We start from the raw sequence: 13,639 nt of genomic DNA on the forward strand, positions 1-13,639 counted from the left end.
AGGAAACTAGCGATAGTTCGTTTTCATCGCCACTTCTCATAGTGAAGAAGCCAAATACTTCAGAGTTCCGCTTAGTTCTCAACCTCCAAGCTTGTAATAGGTTCTCACATTACCTAAGTATACCATTTCAAAATACGGAGGATATTCTACACGTTTTAAGAGGAAAAAACTCCATATCCACAATCGACATAAAATCCTCCTATTTCCAGCTATTGTTGCATCCCAAAAGCCAAAAATACATGACTTTTGAGGTCAACCATACTAGAAAGGCATATAAATTCCAGAGGTGTACCATGGGTCACTCCAGTTCCGCCGCCGGACTCAGTATAGCTGGACGCATGCTTTTAGAGGGCCTACCACCCCGTATAACTGCATTCGCTGATGATTTGGTCATAGGAAGTAAAAATTGGAAACAACAGTTATCGGATTTAGAATTACTTTTTAAAAGATTAAGAAAGCATGATTTTCGTGCCAGTCCAAAGAAGACCCACTTACTATACACAGAATTGGACGTTTTAGGCTTCACAGTTAGTGGGAAAGAAATCAAGATTTCACCCAAAATCGCTAACAAGATTCGAAATTTTAAGAAACCAACTACTAAAAGAACTCTGAAAAGCTTTTTAGGATTATGTTCCTATTTAAGAGCACATATCAAAAATTTCTCGGAAAAAATAGAACCATTTCAGTGCCTTTTAGACAAGAATTCAAAATTTAAATGGACCTCTCAGCATGACGAATTATTTGAGAAACTTAAGACTGACATCATACACGCGCCATCTTTGTTTCACTTCGATCCCTCACTGGAAATACGTGTGTATACCGACGCTTCCTCTATCTCCGCAGGAGGCTTATTAGCATGTTATAACCAAAAAACGAAACAAGAACGTGTTGTTGCCTATGCTAGTAGACGTTTTACACCAAGTCAAAGGAAAGCATCCACTTGGCAAAAAGAGCTGTACGCCTTAATATATGTTTTGAGAAAATTTAGATACTTCCTACTAAATAGAAGATTTAAATTATTTATAGACGCCAAATGCTTGACATCTCTCACAACACAAGCGGACAAAGTTGGGAAATTTAGTCGCTACAGAATATTCTTAGCAGACTACAATTTCGAAATACAACACATTAAAAGTCAATTACACCCAGCGGACATCTTTAGTCGTTTAGAAGATAAACAGGAGATTAAACAGGGAGAAAAACAAGAAATTGACAATTTCTTGGACACGGAAGATGCTAAAGTATTTGCATCCCATTCTTTAGACACTACTCTCCAAATTGAACAACCTATAATCCTACCAAATTTAGCAGAAGAACAAAGGAAAGATCCTTCATTCTCTGACATCATCACTGTTTTGGAAAATAAGGAACCTAATAAGTTGTCTACTCTTCGGGCCGCAAAATATTTTTCTCTAAAGGACGGGATATTATACAGAACACAGAAGCATCCCCAATTAGGATTGTTATATCTACTCTGTGTGCCGAAATCTGTATTAAGTAAGTGGTTTGATGCCTTACACAATAACCCAATGGCACCACACTTTGGATATACCAAAACATATCAATCGGCGCTTAGGAAATACTACTTTCCTAATATAAAAGCGTACATTGCCAACAGAATTAAAACATGCATTTCCTGACAGAAACTCAAGAAATTACCAGTTAAACCAGCGGGTCAATTACTCCATCACCCACCTAAGCCGATTGCAACAGCTTGGCAATGTGATTCTATTGGAAAAATAACAGTGGGAAATGGACAGTTTAAACACATATTAGTGGCCATAGAAATGTCCACAAGATATTGTGTGACCAAGGTTGTGGACAACATAACAGCGGAAGAAATTGAACAATTTCTCATATATGACATCATACTCAAATTTGGACCTTTTTCATATTTATATCTGGATAGACATCCAGTACATAGCGCTAAGAGGCTGCAAAATTTGGCAAAACGCTATAACTTTGAATTTAAATTTTGCCCTGCATACGACCATAAAAACCTAGGCGTAGTGGAAACATTCCACAAGACAATACAGAATGCACTTAAATTTTTCGTGCAAGAAAACCAAAATCTTTGGCCGAAGCTGATACCATATATTACATTCGCTATTAATACATTTGTGCAAGCCGGAACTAAATATTCTGCTTTTTTCCTCATGTATGGATATGAACCTAAGACCATCTCTGATATTGCGTTAGCGTCAACTCCAACATTATTTGTCAACAAAGAACATTTGAATAAAATACGTGAGAGTGTACAGAATAACTTGATCGCTAGCTATAATAAGCAGAAAAGGTATTTCGATAGCAGACACCGACAAACTCAATTTGAAAAGGGACAAAAAGTACTAGTCTACTTTCCTAATCGGCAAATAGGAGTGCCGGAAAGTTTTTCAGCTTCCTATGTTGGACCCGTTCAAATCCTGGATAGACTGAATCCTAACCTTTATAAGATAGAATTTCCAAATTCTTTTCGGAAGAAAATACAAGAAATCTCAATAGACTGAATCAAGCCATTTTATCAATAATTACAAGACATAGAACAGGATAAATAAGTTCTTTTTATTCTCTACACGAAAAAAAAAAGTGCAGTACTCACACTAGGAAGAAAGAAATACAAAGACGACTTCAACAGATGAAAACACTTTTCATAACAACACAAACATTCATTTCCTCTTTGTTTTATAAAAAGCTGAATCATTATTCTGCAACTGAATGAAAAAAAAGAAAAAAAAGTGCTGAGATCTGCATTTCCGCATTTAAAAGGCAACTGATCTTTTACAAGGACAGCTAACATAATTCTACATTTTCATCGATATTTTTTTCTTTTCCTCTGTGAACTACATATTGTCACCGACATTACGCAACATAAATATTGTACAGGATGTTCCAAAAGTTATGACCACTTCTACATTATACAGGATGATCAGGAATTCAGGACCATCATTACTATTGTCATTGACATTTAAAATTGGATTATTTTATTAAAATACATATCTTTAGTGCAAATATTTTAGAAACTTTTTCACCTTATACAGGGTGACCAAGAAATCACGATGTTCGAATCAGAACTTTCCAATATAAATTATCTTTATATAACCGTATTAATTACAACTTTTTTAGTATTCCTAAGTCTTATTATTTTATACATATTATATCGTCGTCTTCGTTCGTTACCAAACAAATCTAGAACGAACCGCATAGAAATTTCATCTCCTATTCCATTGGAAACATTTAATACCAATAATACAACTAAGGAGCAACAGCTAACACAGACTCCAACCCCACTTACTATAAGTGAATTAGTTTATATTTATTAACGCCAAGCCAAAAACAGCCCTATCTCGAGGGAAATGAAGTATCATGTACCATGTACGGATCCTGCCTGTATATAGGGACCACCTGTTTAGTGCTCTATATTCCGCTACCACATTACTGCTCCGAAAAGTGATTTTCATTTATTTCAGTGCCACAAGTGTTTAGTGTTCAGTGATTTCTTTTGTGTGTGTGATTCCTCAGTGTTGCCAACTATCACATAAACAAAAACAACCCTTCGGCTTATTTTTAAACAAGCCAGGGGGGTGTAATATCCTATGTGATGTCATAAACAAGCAGTTCCACGCTTCAATGTTTACAAACAACACCACATGGTTCGGCAAGAGGATCTTCCACCAGAGGGACCTGCTATCACCTGCAGACGACGTTTAGCCCCTCCTACGGAGCAGAAGATGAAATCGAAGCAGAAGCGCCACCGCCACCCAAGGGACGCTATAAATTGGGCAGAAGAATCCAGCTCAGTACCAGTTTTCTGGTGACCCTCCTACTGTCTGCTTCGGGACTTTAGGAGTAACCTATCCCAGGGCCTCTAGTCTGCTACGGGACTACGCCTATCCTTTCTCCTGGCTTTGCCTGCTTCGGGGCTCTGTCTGGGAATCCAAACCTCAGCCACTTTGCCTGCTTCGGGGCTCTGTTGGCCATCTAACCTACCCACGGCTTGCTTCGGAGCTTTGGGAACCTAATTCCACTCCACTTTGCCTGCTTCGGGGCTCTGTTGGAGATCCTGTCTGCGACCTTACGGTCAAAGACTACCTTTCACCTACCCTTTTAAAGTAGAGAACAAATTGTATAGTATTTTTGTACAAATACTCTTATAGTGGATTTTTATAATAAAACTGGTAGTGGGAGTCGATTCCGGACACTCTTTTTATTAAATGCTCTACCTCTTCCTTATATGAGACGAAATTACACAAAGTTTTACAATATACTAACACACGAATATTAACCCTTAACTACTCTGATGGGGTCTCACAGACCCCATGCTAAATTATTCTTCACGTATAGTGATGGATAAATTCACGCGAAGATATTTTTCGGGAATATTCCCGGGAATATTCCCAAAATGAGAATTTATGTACAATCAGATAGAAAATTGAATTCTATTACTATATTATGATTTCAAAGTTGAATTAATTTTTATATCACAGCATATTATTACTGTTGTCCACAGAGGATTCTTTAAAATGTATATTCTGAACGGTACCACGTTACTCTATTAGCACTTTATTATATTTAGAGAGTGCGCATAAATGTATATTTATTCACAATATGTTCTATCAATTAATTGTGTGTGAAAAAATTAATACCTTTAAACCACTAAAGAGTTTAAATTTATATGTAAGTGGATTTACTCAACTTGACTTTATTACTGATATTATAACTCATTAAATTTATAAAAATTTATAAATGTTATAAACCAATTAGATTGGGTAAATGCTAGAAGATATGTCTCATCAATTTATCAACATTTGCGCATACAGATTTATGTTCACAAAATTTTCAAGATACTTACTTATCTTTATATTTTAGCACGTATCTTTATATTTTATCTTTATATTTTATATTGCCATACACGACCTTTCATTCTACCTATTTCTCGAAATTCCATACGTTAATTCACATGTAAAAGAAGTCCGAGGACCTCTTCAGAAATTCGAGTCAGAGTGAGGAGACAGACCGACGTCTATTAATAATGGTGGTTCAGGGTTTATTAATAGTACTTCATCTCTATTTCTACATAATTCTAAATTACATTACAAAATGTTTCCTTTTCATCATTTGTAAATTAGTACTTTGCTAATTTTGGCTGTTCTTTAGCATTGGGGGCCAGCTTTTGCACCTACTTTTTTGCGATATTCTCTTCCGATCCGGTTGTTTTATGGTTTCATACGTTAAATTACGTTACCAACATTAAATTCAGACAGCAAAGCAGAGCGAGCGTTAGCGAATGAAGGCGGGTTAGCGCCCCGCATGGCACGCTGTTTTCTATCATCGTTACCATCAATTCACTTTCTTTTCTCAATAAATCACTTCTACTTACTTTTCCGTTTCGTATAAATCCCTTACTGCCCTAAAAAAATTGTGTTCGATACTTTCTTGACTACTTGAACATCACTATCAACTCATTTCTTCCGTAAATCATCCTACTTTTTGCTAGTTTTGGCCTCAAAATACTAAACAATTACCTTACTTTTTAGTGCAAATGGAAATGGAACTTAAAACACATATTATTAGTTATATAAAGTACCGTCAAATAATTTTAAATTTTTTAACCTCCAAATGCTTTAAAACCTAGAAGTAAATCATAATATATATTAAAATAAAGTAATTAGTCATATGGTTCTTATAATTTGGAAGATAAAGCAGTAAAATGGAAATAAATTCCTTCCCGGGAATTTATAGGCCAGGGAAAAACCCGGGAATATTCCCATTTTTAAATTTCTTCCCACCCGGAATATTCCCACTGCCCATCACTATTCACGTACTTTCAAAACGAAAAAACAGTTAGCGTTGACACCTTAGGTATTCTCTAATGGCCGAAAGATGACTCTTTTATCGCCTTGACTTATAATTTATTCCATACTGTGTTGCAGTTTACAATAGTTGTATTCGCAAATGGGCCTGTGAAACCCCACCAGAGTTTAAACGTAAGTTTTTTTGTGACTGCACTGAACATTTCCCGAGAAAGTTTCTGGCACTTGTGTGTGTTACATTTTCGGAAAGTGTGATTCAATTGATACGCAATAAGAGAATACGGTTTTGACAGATGATGAAATTTAACTTCTGGTAGATGACGTAATAGACAGTGATGTAAGTAAAAATGAATTAACATCTTCGTCGCAATGTCTTACGGTATTGTTGAATGTAATGAAGCATCAGCCTCAGAGGAAACTGAGATCTGTTAGGAAGAAGATGGTGACGTGCTTGCGCATTCTACAGCTTCTTTCTATGACAAAAAAGTTTAAGTGGAGCAGAATGCTTCCTGTACAGGGGCGTACAAGTACCAAAACATAGTGATAAGGATGCCAGGAGTTACGGGAGTCGCAAAAAATATCCGTGCCGGAAACGTATTCCTCGCATGGCTATTATACATCGCAAGGCTATTATACATGTTACAAATTACAGTAGACAACACATTTGAGAAAAGGGTGTTGCCAGTTGTGTCCCCAAGAAACAGACAGGAAAATAAATTTCTCATGTGTACAGTGTGAGAGATTCCTTTGTTTGAAACTGTTTACGTAGTTGCCCAGATTGTCGATAGTAGCACTTTACCTGTTTGTAAGATCCATCGTACATTAATTGACAAGTATGTAATTTGTATTCCACAAAAGTTAAATATTTGAACTAGTATATGATTTTCTTGTAATGGGGTCTCACAGACCCCACCAGAGTATTAATGCAACTTTTATTTTCACAGAAAAAGTTAAGAGTTGACTTGTTTCATTTCTACGAGCTTTTGATATCTACGACGTGGCGATCTCAAAATTAAAGTATTGTGTTTTTGTGATGCGGATTTAAATATATTTTCAAAAGGGAACGACTGTGGGAGGCGAAGACATACTGGTTTACATACGCCGACTTTTCCAGCACTTCGCAATTTCATCCTTATCTATACTTGATGACTCACATACATACCTAGTTTCCTTTGACTAGCTACAGGGGGCCAGCAAGTCATACTTTCTATATATACGTAGTGGACGGCCATATTTAATTCAAGATCGCCGCCTTTAGATCATATATTTTTCTCATAACTTACGCTACATGTGACATCTTCATGCCACGTTTCGTTTCTGTACACTATTAAACATTTATTGGCCATTTGTAGTTCACTCACTGACAACCAAAGACGACAATAATTCACCGCACTCTTTCACAGTCGACGTAAAAATGTGCAAAGTGGAGGAATTTTCCTTAAATATTACGGACTGTCCTCAAACATCATGGTGAATCATTGGCGTTTTCGGTTACCAGTGAATGTGCCGTATAAAATGGACATGGAATTTTAACCGTGTACATCCAGCCTTTAGAGCTCGGCATATTTTTTTAAAATATAAAATCGGCCATTTATCGTCACGTTAGTTCCCCAGCGTGGAAATTATTGTTATTTTGACAGATTACTTTCTTAACATTATTCAATTGTTAGGGAAAATATAGTCTGTCTTAACTACCCTATTTCCCCCTTATATCACTGGGAAAACTTACACTTACAACTGCCTACTCGGAAACAGATCTACACAATGATCCACACACGCGTACTATGTACAACTGACTCATAGTAGTCGACGTCCCAAAGCCCTACGTTACCGTTTTTATCTACTACAGCAGTTGTTGTAAGCCGGTGTCGCATATTCAGACTACAGACCTTGCACTCACCTATCCACTTATACAACAATACTGTTCTCTGAGCTCTTTTGTTTATATTGCAGTAGTTCTATAGCACGAGTTGCAAGTCTGACAGCACAAACTGTGTACACGTCTGCTCGTCCAGATCTGTTTGTACTTCCTAACTACATATCAATTAGCACCTTGATAAATGAGAAAGCCTCAGCTTTGAATTAACCAGTTCAGAAAGTACAAGTTGCAAATTCGAGCTTCATCTTCGATATCGATTTATTTCTGCGTTTATATTTTGTTAATATCATTTCGTTCGGCATACTAGTGATGCATACCCAATGGACAAGAGATAAACTGAGTAATGGTAAGGGTAATTGATAGATTTAGCATTTCGACATTCGCGTGGTGGGACTGAGGGCGGACATTGCGCATTTTCTGTTCACCTTATCAATTCTCTCTACAGTCTGCTTTATTTAATTTCTTCTGCATTGGCAGTAGCAGCGAGCAAAGGTTCCGTCCCATTAATATCTGATTGACAGAGCATACTTCTGCAGAACAGTAGGAGACATTATTTCTGACTCGGAACTCTTGCGAAACGTTCCGAATGCTTCCACACGTTCTTTTCTATTCCTCTTACATACTCTTACACCAAAATTGATGCAATTATCTCTGAGTGACATCACACGAATCACAGTTGAGAACATTTGCTTATAAAAGAATTTTGCAAGATAATGGTCGAAAAATGTTCGATAAAACATATTGTACAGTTTGTTAGGGGATCAAATTAATTCTGGTAATTTGTTCTTAAATCTAACAATTATGAATCTTTGACGATAAATTTATTTTTAAAATATGTTGTGTTTAGCTGTAATACGGCGAATACTTATTTTGAGCTTATCTAATAATAATCTACTCTGGAAAATAGTCCGGGTTGATCGGTAAATTTTACCTTTCTCCTGGGGTAGGATTGGTAGCCTTTCTATTTATGGAATATCTTACACGACAAATATTTTGTATCATAATACATATTTATGGAATATGGCTTATATTGTTGAGGTATCATGATCATGTCAACTACTTGGACTTAATATCAAATGACAATGGATGTATAAATATTTCTCCAGCCTAAATGCAAAAGATATATTCCATGATTACTTAAGCAATAGTTAATCCATGAAAACACAAGTTATTTTGTATATTTATTAAGGTATTCACATAGTTCTCAATTATTGGAAAACGAGGAATTATCCTTCAAGGAAATTAAGATCTAAATATGCTTGATGGTATAAGTCTCAAACTATGACTATGAAAGTTGAGTCTTAAACAACGATCTAAATACATCAAAAATTGATTTTTTACGAACGTTTGAATACCATTGATAAATCATGTGTGATATATAGAAAGACATTTCATCATTTTACATCCTTTTACAATTCAAGTAGATCAGAAGAACTACAATGAAGTCCTAAGTCATGATTTGATTATGATCTGTATATGAGACTATATGTACCATTCGATATGATCAATCCTATATACTAACCATCTGATTGACAAAGTTCAGTTCAATTTTCAATTCGTCATTATTAAAACCTGAGATCCTACCATTACTAATAAAATTATATTAAGGATAGTTATTGGATAAATAAGAAAGTTGGTTCCAAGTATGGAAAGCAAATTTTTAATGTTTTACAGTTTCTTAGATAATAAAATCTACAGAAATTTTCGAGAACATATAACATGGCTACTCGTGATAGAAAATTAACCACATATTCAGGATTTAAAAAAAATGTTTTTTGGATAATATATAAATCATGTTATAAAATGCATTATCAACCGGTTATTCAAAACGATTAATTAATCACTATTCTCTTAGAAATAATACTTTGGTACAAATTGTCCAATAAAAAGATAATACCTGTATACATCCATTAATTCAGAGTGTATAGCATAGCACAATCCGTATGGTGTCCGTACTTGAAATTTATCATACACTGTTTGTTTATATATATGAAGTATGGAGCTCTTCGGGTCGTTCGCCACCTAATAATAATAAAAAAACATAATTGTATTAATATGTGTTATTGCAATATTTTCCAACTCAACATTAAAACTATACTTTTATAATTTCATAAGATTCCAATAACATCGAGAAGAACGAGGTTAATATAATTTTCAAATAAGAACAAATAAACAATTATCACTTATATTGATTCCATTATCAAAATATTTCTATTGTAATATTGATATCTCATTTATTTAAAATAATACTTAATGTGTTTCCGAATTTTCCATGTAGTATTTATCGAAATTACGTAATTCAACTATCAGTTGATTCGCATAAACAATGATCAGTCAATATTTTATAACTTATTTGGACAACAAAATTTTCAAAATAAAAACTACATTTTTATGTTTCGCAGACACAATTTTAATATTTTCCTACTTGAAGTGCAAATGTCGTAACAAAAAAAATATAAGTACAATTGGTGGTAGGAAGTAATAACTTCAACAATAATAAATAAATAAAACACGAGAATCAGGCTCACACACAAGCATTTGCTTATGTGAGCCATTTTCTTTTTATTCTTTGCATAAAAAATACAAAAAAAATAAATTCGCAATATTGAAATAAGTGCACTGAATTAAGTTACCCGACACTGTGAGATAGACATGACTTCTGGAAGTCCGAAGTCCTGTCATCTCTGAATACCGGGTACGTTAAACTCTACCAATAAAGGGAATCAGGAAGTCCGATTTCCTTTAGAGAAGTAATAGCACTTATAAGTAGAAAATTTACTTGTTAATTACTGTAGCAATTATTTTTCTTATTCTTTTGTTTTATTTCATTAATATTTTGTATACTGTTATTTTATAATTTAATATGTTTATGTATTTTTATGTATATTCTTTAATATATTGGATACATCCAATATATTAATTTTCTTCTTTAAATAAATAAAATAAAAATAAAAATAAATAAAAAATACCATCATATTTTCGTATCTAATGCAGCACAGTCTTACTTATCAAACCAAAGAGTGGTAGTTTAATAGATATATTGGAGTAGTATCTCCGTCAATGAATGCCAATGTCAACTTCAAATTAAGATGTTCGTTTATTCACAAGGATAAAGAAATAGTTACAGTTAAGCTAAAAGAAGCAACAATTATATTTGAAATGAATAGGAGGTATGGTCAGTCCCACCTACAGTCGTTGAAAACCAAACGAGAATAACATTCTAAGTAAACAGTGACAAACGAAGTGTTAGAAGTGCGGTGCCAAAACTTAGGAAAGAAAGCGTAGACATAAACAAGTCAGGGTAATGCAATATTAAATGCGTACAATAAATGTGCAATTGTTTAATTAGCAAAACAATATTTTGGATGGATATCTGTAACAAATTTCGATAAAGAAAATATGGGTGAAGTAAATGTTTACACCTAAGCTAAAATTTAGAAAATATAAGCTATAATTAAAATCTAACACTACATGCAAAGTCAGTATTTAATTCTGTTTACTTACGTAATCTGAACTTGGAAGTGCTGAGGTCAAGCGATGTATGCAATTAATGTCATGAAGAAGCGTGAAAGACAACTGGCTTGCATAATACATATGAGCAATAAATTATAGTTTTCACAGTTTCGTAGGACAGGAGAGAATAAATAACTTAATTCTTCACATGTGAGACTCACATTGTCCATCATTCTATTTTCATAAACGATCTCGGTAAATATATACCAGTGTTGTAATGTGCAAAAAGTACATCAACATTTCTAATACTTGTAAGATCTCTAACCCAAGTGGAACTAATAATTCGGTTAACGTTATAGTTGTTTGGTGAACGATTTGTTCTGAATTACAGAATGAAATTTAGTACTATAATATTTTTAGAGTGCTTAATCTTTGGGTACAGCAATGCTAATCCAATGATATTCATTCGAAAAACTGACATTTTTGGCATCAGATCAATTTGCAATAGGACCCTTCTCCTGAAACGTTAGTCAAAGACTTACTGCTAATGACATAGCAGTCCAACGGTGCGGGATGACCTTATATAGATGTATGTTATTTCAAACAGTATTTTCATGAGTACAATAAATTAGTAAATGTTACACCATTCAAATAATTTGATCAGGAATAGCATGATTACATCGAACATCCTAAACGTAGATATACATCCTTTAGTATTATTCAATCTATGGTAAGCACTACTACTCTGTTGATATTTCCCATCAGCTTAATGAAGTTGCGGGTGGTGTAAGTTTGCTGTAGAAATCTTTGGATACGTTTCTGATGTCTAAAATATTTTTGTGATGATACAGGACTTTTGATATATATTTGCATAATATTTGGGCTACAAAACTCAAAATGTAGCAGATAAATAATAACACGTTCATACGTATATCTTTCTCTAATGGCAGAAAACATGCTTTTCGAATGTTTAGGGAATCACTTTAGGGAATCAGTTTCCATTTTTGATTTAAAATATTTTCTTTGATTGAACATCAGCCACATATAGGTACGAAGAGTGTGAAGAGCGGAGAATACGGTGTGGTTTCGTATTTTGTTCGTCTTAAAGACGTCTCAAAATACTAGATGTCCAATTGGAATCAGTAATATTCTTTCTCTAAGGCTATCATGAACATTTAGTAAGAAGTCAAAGCTGAACTATAAAATACTAATGCATAATATAATTCACCAATATAATTCACCACTAAAGTTGGGAAAGGAGTTTCAAAGTTGCTAGCACAATGACGGAAGATAACTTTTGATAATGTATGTTATATTAAATTACATTTAAATCTGGAGTGGAATACTGCTATATATTGGCTATCGTATCATCTTAAAGCTACTAAATTGAAAGAATATGGAAACATTAATATGTAATCATTAATATTAGCTTTCATACAAAAAATAGTCATTTCTTAATAGGTGTTCTCGAACGGCCAGATACTAAATTTCTGAATATTGACAACATAATTCATAAAAATATGTATTTGTTAATTACATTAATTACACATTGCGATCAAGTATTTTTGTTATTTATGGTATTGTCTATTACTACTTACATTTGGTCCCGTCACATAATCTACCTGGCAAATTCTGGAAAATTTTAATTATCCTTTTCGTAAACAAGAGTTACATAAAAGCAATGCAGCTCGAGCAAAGCAACCTAACAAGTACTTTTAATTTTAATTGTGTATATATTATAAACTTTCGGTTTAAAGCTTACATCTCTTTATGTTGTAAGATGGCTCTTATCCATCAGCATACAGAACGAAGCTAATAACATTATGCAGGTCTGAAAAAGACACTGTCGTCCAGTTCTTGTGATATACGACTACCACGATAAGTAATTTCCTAAATGCACTTTTGAAATCTTAGCAAATTACTTTTTTCTTTAATATCCATTTTGTATTTTGTTATTCTCTTCACGATATTTTCATCAAACCTAACTCAAATTGAGTAGTGTGATTGCCGAGTATCATGTATAATATTTATGTGCTAATTCAATGGCGCCCTTGTGTGAAAAAAACACGTATCAATCACCTACTTTCTCTATATCAATATTGAAAAAGCCCGTCTTTACAATTGGAACTGAAGAGAAAGAAGCTCACAGTGTCCACGCTGCAAAATTTGACAGTATACAAGAGGACTTTTTGTTCTTTCCGTGTCACTAATCACCTCTCGGAATTTGCGCACATCTCTTAAGTTCACTTTACATATCGCATACCCGGTGAAAGAATGTTACAACTCAAAAAATGGAAATTTTCAATTATCATTGCTCAAAATGGAATACAGAAGATAATACTACCTCTACCTGGTGGTATGTTTGCATAAATATAACTAAACAAACTAACAGCTATATAGCAGAAATACCAGTATTGGAGGGAGCAATTTTTGTACAACAAACTTGAAAGGTCATGTAGCCAAATGTGTAATTTTGACTTGTAAATCTACCATAGCT

The 13,639-nt window shown here is 34.0% G+C and overlaps 1 protein-coding gene across 1 annotated transcript in view; it reads right to left on the reverse strand.

Moving 5' to 3' along the window:
- LOC145685919 (uncharacterized) overlaps positions 1 to 9,707 on the reverse strand; it is a 203,004-nt gene extending 193,297 nt beyond the window's left edge. Inside the window, exon 1 of the mRNA XM_081758687.1 lies at positions 9,587 to 9,707. Coding sequence (XP_081614813.1) covers positions 9,587 to 9,600 — 14 coding nt within the window. The 5' untranslated portion in view covers positions 9,601 to 9,707. The remainder of the gene's footprint in view (positions 1 to 9,586) is intronic.
- Between the last annotated feature and the right edge of the window lie 3,932 nt (positions 9,708 to 13,639).

The sequence above is a fragment of the Thermobia domestica genome, chromosome 5 (genome assembly GCF_964235325.1).
Source record: "Thermobia domestica chromosome 5, izTheDome1.hap1.1, whole genome shotgun sequence".
NCBI classification, from domain to species: domain Eukaryota; kingdom Metazoa; phylum Arthropoda; class Insecta; order Zygentoma; family Lepismatidae; genus Thermobia; species Thermobia domestica.